This window comes from Gymnogyps californianus, chromosome 7, assembly GCF_018139145.2.
Source record: "Gymnogyps californianus isolate 813 chromosome 7, ASM1813914v2, whole genome shotgun sequence".
NCBI classification, from domain to species: domain Eukaryota; kingdom Metazoa; phylum Chordata; class Aves; order Accipitriformes; family Cathartidae; genus Gymnogyps; species Gymnogyps californianus.
This window is the reverse complement of record NC_059477.1, coordinates 14,507,908-14,520,499: the sequence shown is the minus strand read 5'-3', so window position 1 is coordinate 14,520,499 and position 12,592 is coordinate 14,507,908. Positions and strand designations below refer to the sequence as shown.

General features: G+C 39.4%; 1 protein-coding gene across 1 annotated transcript in view; it reads left to right on the top strand.

Annotated features, from left to right (window-relative positions):
- Positions 1-12,592, top strand: part of CREB1 (cAMP responsive element binding protein 1) — a 35,650-nt gene that overhangs the window by 20,099 nt on the left and 2,959 nt on the right. The window contains exons 3-7 of the mRNA XM_050899673.1: positions 3,394-3,540; positions 5,539-5,639; positions 8,507-8,649; positions 10,100-10,282; positions 11,713-11,863. Coding sequence (XP_050755630.1) covers positions 3,394-3,540; positions 5,539-5,639; positions 8,507-8,649; positions 10,100-10,282; positions 11,713-11,863 — 725 coding nt within the window. The remainder of the gene's footprint in view (positions 1-3,393; positions 3,541-5,538; positions 5,640-8,506; positions 8,650-10,099; positions 10,283-11,712; positions 11,864-12,592) is intronic.

Here is a 12,592-nt window from a genome sequence, read left to right as displayed (position 1 = left end):
CATTGATACAATTCTGAAACAGGTGCGATGTATAGTTCCTTTAATATTTGTCTTCACATTTTTAAAGCAGTAGATTTTTAACTTCCCATCACACTAGGCTGTGTTAGTTCTGAAGAACTGTATGTGTGTAAACTGTGTTATGTTAACAGAATAATGAATTAAAATATTTCTAGCATTCTTTACCACAACCATACCACTGAAAGGTATTTTTTTCAAAACATGTAATTTACTGTCTTTTTTTATATTGACTGGATTGTTTTGCTGTTATGTTTTCTGTTAGAAACTTGCCTATAGCAGTCAGTTTAATTCTGAAGAAAACAAACTGAAAATATAGATGAATAATGCAGCAAATACATCATCTTATCTGATGGAATTAGTATTATAAACATTATAATCAAGTGGAACAACCTGGCATTTGACAGCTCGTGTTATCCTCGTCTCCAGAATTTCACAGAATTATTGACTGTTTAGAGAGACAGTAGTAGATCATTTATTATCCCCAAATTATTTTGGAGAGACGAGATATGCGATCCCAGCTACATCTCTGATTTTGGAACCTGGTTTCATTCTTGGATACACTGATGGTTGGCAGAAGCAACTCCATTGTGTAAATGAGTACAGAATCTGTTCGGCTCTCTTCTGTAACCATTTAATTTTGAAACTATTTGCAGTCTGCAAAGAACAAACAGGTTTTTTAGATCTCATAGTTTGGGGAATTGAGTGTCTTTTAAGTGGCACAAGTGTTAAATCACTTACCATTTTATAAATGATTAATGTCTTTTTAAAGTCATTGCACCTTTTGGTAAACCAGAGATAGTACACTTCCATTCAAGTGATAGTATAGGGATTGGAGCTGTTAATGCACAGGGTGATTTTGTTGAGTGAAGCTGCAGTGTGAATTTACAGGCCACCAGCTGCCCTGCACCAGCTTGCCTCTTTGGGCAGTTTTCTCACTGTCTAACTTAGGCACAGGATGTAGGTGGTGCGAATAACACTTCAGTGTGAACTGAGTGGAAGTAGTTTATTTCTCTTGCAAAACCAGTAAACTGCTTCTCACTTGGTATGCGTTAAGATTTAGTCCAGAGAAGCAAGAATGTTTTAAATTCAGGTGCTAACATACTAACCTCCAGGTAGCTGAACTTAGAAGTGTATAGTGGGTTGAATGCACTTTAGTCGGGCAAAATTACCCTGGTACTTGAATGAGAATTTTTTCCAAGTAAGAAAAAGCTATACAGCTATGGTTAAAATCCATGTGAACCACAAAGAAATATTTTATATTTTTCCTCATTTCCTCTGTTGTCATTCACTGTATTATTTGCACCTTAGCTTTTCCCCAGGCTTTATATTCCTTGTGGAGGTGATATAACAGTCTAAAGATAATTCCTTGTCTTGTTCACATCAGTGTTACGTTGTTATGATATTTTTAATATGTGAAGTGGCAGTGTTTGGCATTAGGGAGTGCCCTCAGAGGCTTAGGCAAATCTAAATAACTAATTATGTCAATTTAATTCTTTCATTATCTCTTGTAAGGTCATCCCTCTTGTAAGCTTAGTTTAATTGCTGCATTTTTTGTGAGTTCAGGGTAGTTTTCAGAGTCAAAAGGAAACTCGTTCCAGTTCCACAAGGTATGAGTCAGAAACATCTGCGGAAGTTACACTCTGCTGTTGGCTTAATCCAACCGCAGAGTCGCCTCCAGTTGATCAGCTTTGCTGTCATTGCCAAGGACTGTTCAGTCAGACATGCATTATTAAAAAAGGTCGCTTGGTAAAGGAATACAATTTGCCAGAGGAAAGTGCGCTCATGTTAATCTCAGCCCCGGTTTCTCTCAGATGTGAGTTAAGTACCACCATGTAATGCTGCAGCTGTTTTCCTGAAAAAGGAAGGTAAAGGCAAACACAAATTTGTGGATTAGGGAGAGACAGCTGTGGAGGAGAGAGGTCTACATGTAATTCCCTTTAATTTTGTTGTTAGGCAAGATTTCCTTGTAAGTGGCGGATGTTTATGGAAATTCAAAGATCAGCTACTGCAGCTTTTTGAGAACCACATGTTCATGGGGACAGCAGAGGATTTACTTCTGCATCCGGTACATAGCAGCTCTTTGAGATTAGGTAGGACAGCAGCACAGCCCCTTCTCGCATTGTAGCTACATGAATCGAATTTGTTGAAAATGCTGTTGAACACTGGAGGATTGTTAAATTTTCCAAACCTGGGTGTCTAGAAGAAGGCTGGCTAGTCAGTGACCCATGACCTGGCTGAGATCTGCCAGAGCAGCTCACGCTTGCCTGCAGTCCTTCCCTGAGGGCTATGATGGTGCGAGTCGGGCGCAAACCGAGCGCCGTGTGCGCTTGTACAGCAGCCCTGGCAACCTCCTGCCTTTCAGGAGCCCCCAGCCATGAACACGTGCATCATGTCACCAGACAGTTGCTGAGTACTGGATGCACACCAGGGCATCTGCCCAGCCACGTAGCAACCTTGGTGCATGGCCCTTCAGCCGCCCATAATTGTTCTTGTGACCTGCCAGAGTGAGACTTCCCTGCGTGACGTGAACAGCTTCGTGTGGGTATAGCTGTCCTCGGAGCCTGAGCCCCTGCGCAGGACATGCGTGGCTGTGCACGCAGTGCTAGCGTACCGTGCTGAAGTCGTTAGCGTATCCCTGTTGGCATAGCCACTATGCCTACAGATCTGTGCTGGAGAAACAAAGTTGTGTTTAGGAACTGAGCGTTTAAAGTGTGGGCAATTTTTCCTCATAAAAATAATAGGACTAGAGTTTGTGTTGACCCGTTACACTGAATCACAATAACTGCCTACAAACCATTCGTTTCCACTGCAAACCCATGGGTTTTCTGTCTGAACACACGGTCAGTTTTCTTCATTTAAATGGACTTTGCCAGCTACTCAGTATGGTTTAGTCTCTAGAAAGTCTGAAAGGTATGACTCCCTAAAAATGTTAACTTCTTACATCTGGCAAACACTTTGCATTTTCTAGAGTGAGAATAAAAATAGCTCCACTCCCATATGTATCTGCCTTTGACTCAGCAGTGTCTGTAGGAGTACACCCAGGTCTTAGCAATATCTAACTGAAGTAAGCGAAAGGTAATAATGTGTTTTTATTAGGTTACCTCAAAATAGAGGCAGTTGTGTTTTTCTCATTCTTTCTTGTCAGTGGTTTTGCAAGTGATGTTTTGAGCCTGTAGAAATTCTGCATTAGATTAATTTGTAAAGTAGGTCAGATGTTGGGCTTAGGCAGTTCAGGAGGTTTTATATTACGCTGAAACATTTGGGTCATCTAACTGGGATCTAGAAGAGACACAATTCTTTCACCAAAAAGTGTTCTTCATAGTGCAACAAGAAGATTTTGCAATAACCTAATTTATGCTCACTGTCTCTTTGCAGGTATCTATGCCAGCAGCTCACGCAACGTCTTCTGCGCCCACGGTGACCTTAGTTCAGCTGCCCAATGGGCAGACAGTTCAAGTGCACGGAGTAATTCAGGCTGCCCAGCCGTCAGTTATTCAGTCTCCACAGGTCCAGACAGTTCAGGTACTGACAGAAGAAATTCCTAATACGTGAATTGGGCCTTTTGGATAGTCCTGCCAGTTCACTGGTTTCTAATGTATTTGTGTCCTGGATTGTGTTTTTGCATATATAAACTTCAAGAGCACGTTGAAGGCAAAACCTGTACAATATTTGCTACTCTGTGACTTTTTTTCTGTTCTGGTTTAACCACTTTTCACTTTCAAACATTGCTGAGTTTCATTTCCCTCTAGAATTTGGTTGGTGAGTTTAACAGCTTCATGGTTTTTCTTACAGTATTACTCTACTTTTTCTCTCTACTGCATTTTCATACATTTTTATTGAGTAAGAGTTCATACTATTCTGAGGTGAACAAAAGGTTTGGTTTTTTTTTTTATAATGTAATCTTTAATCATTAATGAGGCTGATATTCTGGGATGAGAGTCTTTCCTACTTAGAAAATATTTGCATTGTTTTACAAAACAGATGTCTGTATGTTAATGGTCCTTAAAATAAACCTATCAGTCCTGTCATAAAAATGGTTTTAAAATTTGCCTGTTGGATGTTGTTTGCTTTGTAAAGCCTTAGCATTTTCTCTTCTGTAAAGCAAGACAAATAATGCAATATGATGAGGTAGCTTGAAGATATAGGAGACAAGTAGTCTGAAATCTTTAAAACCTGTAACTTTTTTTTTTTTAACCACTTTTAAGCTCAGTGTTACTGAATGCAGAAAGAGAAATTGCTTGGCGTACAGCAGCTACACAGGGCAAGGACTGTACATCAGTCCTTTGCTATTAGCACACTGAGCTCAAAAAGTGTTTAATTTTAAAAAGTAGACATTGTGACTATTTAATACAGATATTTAGCTGGGTGTTACTTTAAAAAATAATAAGGCATGCATAATTTAAAACTAGGCCATTCTAATAATCTTTGTTTACACCTTGTCAGCTTTAGTGCTGAGTTTCTGGCTGACTCTACCCTCCTCAGCCATTGGAGTCAAAAGTTTAGAGTTTTAATCTATCGGAGGTGAGCAGTTTTCAGATAAGTGCACAAGTTACTAGCCCAGAGGTGGAAGATAAGAAACTGACAATGAAACCATGCTTGGAATTCACCTGGCTCAGTGCGAAGCCAGTGTATTTGGATATTCAAAGCCTGGTAGTTCACAGTCAGCCTTGGACCTGTTCAGGCCCTCTATCTGATAACTGTGAGATTTGGATGCCAGCAAGCTTTTTGAGCCTTTAGTAATCTTCCCTACAGTGCATAAAATGTTGGGCTGTGAGCTATGTTTCTCACACAGGCATTTCTCTATTCACTATGGTTAGCTTTTGTATATTTGTCACATGACTATAGTCTTTTGGAAAACAGTCTCTGGTTTTATATATTGGAGTTGTTTTTACATTTTGGCACACCTGGAATTTAAAATTACCAAAATATGACTGATACAAACATGTTAGCTTTCCGTCATAAACCTTTGTCTTTTTTTAGCACAGATGTTCAGAATTGCAGCACTGCATTATTTTTTAGCATCTTCATGTATGACATTTTCCTGACAATTACCCACCCAAAAGGCAGTCTCTCTATAACATATCTACCCAATTATTTATAAATTGATGTTTCTCAACTTCAGTATTTTGCTCTTTGTTTCCAAACATTTCTGCTATCTTAATTTGGTTTCAGTTATTCTCTCCCTAAATGTTACTAAAAAATCTTTCTTTGTTTCCTTAAAATGGATGGAAACAAGGAATCATGGAAAGCAAAAAGTGTATGGAATTACTGTTTATATTTTCTTATTGGAGTATTTAAATTATAAAGGACATTCTCACGGGTGGATAACTGACTATGGTCATTCTTCACTGGATCTGTTACTAAACAGCCTGCCCTTTCTATTCATTGCCTAGGTAGAATGATACCTGTCACGGCAACAAGAAGCACTGTAGAATACTTGCATTGTAGTGTTTTTCACATTTCCTTAAAATAAAGACATTGAAGTGTCTTGCTAAGTTTGATTGCTGTTCTTATTTACAGATCTCCACTATAGCAGAAAGTGAAGATTCACAGGAATCAGTAGACAGTGTCACAGACTCACAGAAACGAAGAGAAATTCTTTCCAGACGACCCTCCTACAGGTATGGAGGTTAAATGCAGAAGCATTTTGCTTGATGGATGCATTCTTCACGTGGGGAGACAAACAGTGTGATTGTATAGGGTTTTTTACATTTACCATTTAACTGAAATCTCTCTTCTGCATTGTCTTTCCATGGAATAGGATGTAAAGAGATAAGCAAATAGGAGGAGGAGGAGGAAGAAACCTCAGCCGTTACACTTGGTTGAGACAGAAATGAGCTGAGAATAAGCTAATTGCCACATTTATGAAACATTGAGGTATCATTGTGCTAGGTGCCTTAGAGATAGCTTTAATGGATACTTAATACATGAAATACACTCAAGCTTTGCAAGAAAGTGGCTTCTGTATAATCTGTAGTTTGCAAAATAATCAACTCTATTGTTTTTCATTATTGTTGAAATGCTAGCAGCAATCAAACTTAATTCCTTTCTCCCATGAGACTCCCAATGAACATGTGGTGTTCTGTGGCTCAGAGAGAATTTCTGCTTGAGCAAAATTGGTTGTGTTTAAAGTTTAAGAAGTCAGGGTGTGAGTTGAATGTAGTGATAGGCATCTAATATCTTTAGTTGTCATGGCAAATACTTCTGCAGTTAAGACCAGCTGAGGTGCTCCTTCACACAGTGTTAGTCATATGTTACTTTATTAATTGAGCCCTTGCAGAGCTTTTTCTGGCTATACTAAATCTCACTTTTCATTCTTAAAACATGCTAAATAGCATTAAGGAACAGCTCTGGAGTTCCGCAGGTTTTAAGTGACCTGTGGATTCCTGCTGCTTCAGAAAATTCAGATGCTCCTTTTTTCTTTTTGAGCGTAGCCTTAGAAATATAAGCTAGACTCTAGGCCTGAGCATATCTCAACCATTATATTTTTTTAGCACTTGCCGATTATTTTCTGCCTTCAAGGCTGTTCTGCTGAAGATAGTGAAAATCATTGCTGAAGATCCCTAGCCATAACAGATCTGGGAAAATATTTTTATTTGTGAGGAGCAGTGTTGGTAACTTCAAGGCTGTCACAGACTTCCTTACAGTCTGCTTCTGCAGTGAGACACTTGCTTTTACTATATATGGAAGAATGGCTGTATATCATGAGACAACAGAGCTAAGTAAACAAGCAGCAAAACTGAGAAGAGGGTACTTGTGCGTGCTAACTTCTCATTGAGATGGACTCCTTAGCACGCACTGATGCCACACCACAGCCTCTGTCCTGCAACCAGATCCCGATGACTCAGCAAAACTCTGTAATTGCAGTACTTGTATATGCAGCTCAGACTCTGGGCCGGCATAGGGGTCATGTCAGAAAGGCTGAGCCAGGCTACTGCTGTGTTAGTGAGTTCCCAGTTAGCATTATTCAAACTGCTGTAACTGGCCCCAGAGACAAGATAGGTGCAGATAGGTTCACAGAATTGAAAGCTATACCTCTTCCTCAGAAACTCTGCTTTGATCCTGCTACTGAAGTATATCATGTGTTCCCCATATCAGTTCATAGCTCCTATATTTGTAAAGCTGCCACCTTCCCTTCTATCTTAAATTGATCTTTATGATGGCAAAGGTAGGTTTTAACCACCAGATCATATCTGACATGAGCTTAAAAAGTGGTAAGCTGTACTTTCTTCTTTTCTATTTTGAGCTTCTTGGGTTTTGTTCCTCATCCTCCCTGCTCTTTCCATATTTTTTCATCTGTTTTGTCCACTAGCTTTTCTAGTCTAACACTTAGGTTGCAAACTCTCTGGATGGGAATTTTTTATTTGTCCAAGTGGTGCTTGGCACAGTGGAGTGCTTGTGCAATGCTGGGGATCTTGCATGCACACAGAGTCAAAACAGCAACAGCAAAGTTCTGTTTGTCAAGTTGCTTAGCAGAGTGATTGCTCTGCCCAGATAGCTCCATACAGATGTTCTGGCTCCCAAAGCCTTAGGAGCCTTATTTAAGAAATGAGTGTTGTCTTGGAGCTTGGGGTCTACAGCTGTGTTTGCTTCATCACGCTTTGAGTTCTAGTGACAGTCCACAGGAAAACATATGAGGAGAATTATAAAAAATGTTGCCCTTTACCTAAGTAGCATTTTGCAGTGACAGAATATGCCAGCAGTGAAAAGGGCTTGACAGTCCTCTGAGGGACAGTGTTTGGTCTAAATGATGCAAATTGCAGTAACTGCTATGGTCAGTCTTACAGTCATGTTCAGTGGGACCTGTAGCAGTGATATTTTGGCAGTTTTGGCTTTGGATGATTAACCCATGGAAGTAATTAAACAAGCTGTTCTTTCCTTTACCCATGCTAATCTCACAGCTTTCTCAGGCAGGGCACCTGTAAATGTAACTGTGTGACTTCACTCAAACACTCGGTATTGTCTCCCAGGCAGGTGTTACATTATAAACTGGTTGCTCTTTACAAGCATTTCTGCTAACTTCCTTTATACTCAGCTCTCTGGCTGAGGCCTTTATGGTCTCTGAAACGGAGCAGTTCCCCTAATGTAAGTGAGGAGACAGGTTTTTACATACTTTTGCTTTCTTCAAATCTTTATGCGGCTAAAAGCAGGAAACAAGTAAATATGGATGAGAGAGAAGCATGTTTTTAAGAAAAAGGGAAGGTTGTGATAGCTGTATCTTGGGTTGAGAAGAACCTGTTGAGAAGCACCTGTATCTTGTGTTGACAAGCACAGCTGTTCTGTGCTGGCTCCCTTCCCCATCTGTGCATGGCACTTTGAACAATCCTCTCCAATAAGAGTTTGAAGATAGTGCGGGTTTTTCATTCTGCACCCGTATTTTCCTTGCTGGCTTGCTGCACTTTTCCGTTTTCTCCAGCATTATGTATCAAATAGACTTTTTTTTTTTTCAATTTTTATTAAAATCTCTACAACACACTGTCTTTGCCAGAAAAATTTTGAATGACTTGTCCTCAGACGCCCCAGGAGTGCCAAGGATCGAAGAAGAAAAGTCTGAAGAGGAAACAGCAGCACCTGCCATCGCCACTGTTACGGTGCCAACTCCCATTTACCAAACCAGCAGTGGGCAGTACAGTATGTAGTTTGAATTTCTCAGTGGTGCTAGTAAGTGGGGATGAGAAGATGAAGAACTATTATTTCTATCTATAACTGTTTGGACTAGGACAAAGCAGGAGGTGAAAATAAGATCACTTTAATTTGACTGTTTGATAACCATGCCTTTTAAACACATTCCTATTGTAAGTATTTGAAATGTTCAATTAACGTTCTGGGACTGCTTGCCAGTTAGTGCAGCTAATGTATCCTGAGGCAAAATATGAACTAACCATAATGCTATTATAAACTTTTTCACTTTGGGAACCAGATGAGGTAATTCAGAAGTTTCTTTTTTTCCTGGCAGATTATTAATACTGGTTCACAAAATTGTCACCTCATTAATAGAAAAAACATTACAGTCTGCAATTACATTTTTAGAAAGTCCTGAAAAAATAAGGACTTCAGCAACCTTATTTAAAATATGTAATAAATATATGTTTCTGTGTTTTTATTCATTAGATGTTATAGATGTAGTGCTTTGACTTAAAGGATTGAGGATACAGCAGTAAAGCTAGAATTCACACGCTGTCTCACACAAACACAGTATTAAATATACAAAAGGGAGAAAGAACTACTTGTTTACATCTTTGTCTTAAAATCTCTTTAAAATTTTGTATCTCTGTTTACTCCTTAGCCACGTTGCCTAATAACCTACTTAATTTTATTGAAACTGATGTGGTTAACTCTGCTTTCCTACCCTAACTGTAAAATAACTGCTTGTGCAGATACTTGAGATTTTCGTGTGTGTGTATATAGGAACACAGTGAAATTCTGTGGAATCACGATTGAGGGGTGATGTCTCAGTACACCTGCATGACAGGATTGGGGGAAAGAAAGGAAAAAAAAACAGCAAAGTAAGACTGCTTGAAGGAAAAAAGAAATGTGTGTAACTGGACCTTTATGAATGAAAACACTGCTAGGAAGGTGCTGAGGAAGTTGTAGAGAAGGGGGGATACAATCAGAAGAAAAAAAAATGCCAAAGCAAGAAGAAAGTGAAACACAAGATGGATAGCAATAGCAGCAGAAGCATGGAAGAGGAGAGGAATTTCAGATGAGAAGAAAAAAGAAAGGACTGAGGAAAAGACCTAAACCAACCAAGAAGAAAATCTTAACTAACAAATTAAAAAGTATTCCCTGGGGGAGGATTGTAGCTCCTCTGTGCGGTGCTGTTTTATCAGAGAAACTAATTTGAGTTTTAGGCTATGTTTTGTGGCCCCCCTAAAAATATGGGTCTCATGAAAAGTTGAAAACTTATTTTCAAAGCATGATTTCTTTAATGTAAATTAAAGCCATGTGTCTGATTTGAGGGTGTATAAGGGTTCAAGTGATTTAACTCAGATCAGTATTCTTCCATATCTAGGTTTAATACTATAAGTTAATGAGTAAATTAGTGTCTTAAATGCTGTGTCTATTTTTTTTTTGTCTTCAGTTGCTATTACCCAAGGAGGAGCAATACAGTTGTCTAACAATGGCACAGATGGAGTACAAGGTCTCCAGACGTTGACTATGACCAATGCAGCTGCAACTCAACCTGGCACCACCATTTTACAATATGCACAGACCACAGATGGACAACAGATACTTGTACCCAGCAACCAAGTTGTTGTACAAGGTGAGAAACTTCACAGCCAGTCATTCAGTATAACATTTTCTCCATGCAGATATAAGTTGCCAACCTAACTCCTTCAAATGTGTCAGGAAACAGAATTAACAGCTTTGGCACAGATAAGTCTCCAAAATGATTAAAGGAAATTCTGGACAAAGCTATTTGTCATATTTTCTTGGAGCCTTTCCCTTCAGATTGATAAAATTATGGATATTTTGGGTTTACTTCTTAAAACAATATATTTATTTTTGGTTTTCCATGCTGTATTTCCTGTATTTTGTCAACACGATTTTTTTTATGTTCTGCAAAAACTGATACCACTTTAGACTTCTGAGTTCTCCCAGATAGTCATCTGCAACAACAGTAAATTTAAAGCAAAGCATTAAAATTAGGAAAGAAGGTTGTTTGATTCTTTCTGTAAGGACACTTTAATTTATTAGTAATTTTTTCCCCTTTTCAATTACAAGTCGTAATTTCTTCCTATTGTGGCTTTTGTAACTAGTCACCACGTACTTTATCACTGAGTCTTAGAATCATAGAATAATTTAGGAAAGTGCCTTAAGAGATCATTTGGTTTAGCCCTCCACTTAGAGCAAGCAGGGCTACTTCAACTTAGAATAAGTTGGGGGGTTTATTGTATTAAAATATATTTTTTTGTTTATTAAAAATTGGAGGGTATTAAAAATTGTTTATTAAAAATAACAGAAAAGTGTACCCCTGCTTTTATGTTTGTAAAGCAAGTGATTTGAAAGTTATCCAGTGAAGAGGTCTCCAAGCATCAGTGAAAATACATAGCTGAGAAAAATACTATTGTTGCATTGATCTTCTGTTGTTTGTGTTTTTAAGGACATGTGATTTCTTTAGGTGGTATCGTATTTTTTTACGAGCTCAGGCAAATATAACACACTCCTAGGTTACAGTAAACAAACAAAAGAAATCCAAGAACTTGTTCATTCTAGAGAAGTAGTGAAGTTGAATGCCTAGTTTGCACTGTCTCTCTCTTGTTGGAGTAAATGGTACATTTCTACACCCTTTTTTCTGTGCCAAATACTTACACATGCAGTTTCTCCTTTTGCAGATAGACATTTGGAGCATAGCTAGAAATACTGTTTGCCATCCTTCATCTTCTTAAAACTGCTAAAACTGCCCAAATAGCAGAGAAGTAAAAAGAAATATACTAAGGGATAAAGAAGCGCAGCAATACAGCAAGACAAATCAAGTTATCAAGCACAAGTGAAGACTTCTTTAGGAGGAATGCCCAAAACCTTGCATATGTTAAGAAACTAAGACTGAGATAGCAATGATGACCCAGATGATGGTCATCCCTCCTGTACTGTAGCCCAGAGTGCATGGTTAGATAGGTGACTAGATGCTCTTCGCACCACATTTAACAGCACTGTCACCAAACTGACGTCATGTTCCCTTGTGTCTTTCAGCTGCCTCAGGAGATGTGCAGACCTACCAGATTCGCACCGCCCCTACCAGCACCATTGCACCAGGCGTAGTCATGGCATCCTCTCCAGCACTTCCAACCCAGCCAGCAGAAGAGGCCGCACGGAAGAGGGAAGTACGTCTAATGAAGAACAGGCATGTACATTTAGATCACTTTTTTCCACTCAGCTCTGCATAGAACTATAGAGTTAAGCACTAAGAATCCTGGTCTGTCTTAGTCATTTTATGAAATGCTGTCTGAAGAATTTGACTTTATTTAGAGATGCAAAGCAAAGAAGCACATCTGCTAATGCCATGTATTGTGACTATGAAACCTTAAGTAAAGGTGCCAGACTCATTCTGTGAGGTGTGCGAATTTGTTTGTTGCCATAAGGAGAAAAGTCATTGGTGAGAGACTTGAATGACTGCAGATATGTTCTTACAAACACCGAGTTCATTTTTTTGAGTTAATACATTCATGTAGTTTCCTTTCCTGGATTCTTTGCCTTAGCCTTCTGCATGCATTCTCCTTGCTGCTGGCCCACCTGCACTCTTCACGAGTGCTTTCTTGACTGTCTCACTGGTTCTCTTTAGCTGCTTGCCCCTTTGGGTTTTATCCTCTGCAGGCAGAAAGACTCAAGGAAAGGCTAAACAAGCAGCTGCTCCTTTTGAAGTCTTGTGGAGTCAGTAGTGGCAGCAGGGAGGGGGGGGGAGAGAGAGGAGACTTGACCCTGTAGGATTTAGTGTGTGACGAGGAACAGCCAAGCCTACTGAGGTTGGGCTTGGTGGAGGCAACGAAGGAAGGGAGCAGCAGAGAGAAGTTGGGCGTGATGCCTCTTAAGCCTGCTGCTGTGGGAGAGGGAAGGGGTGGGCCTGAGCTGACCC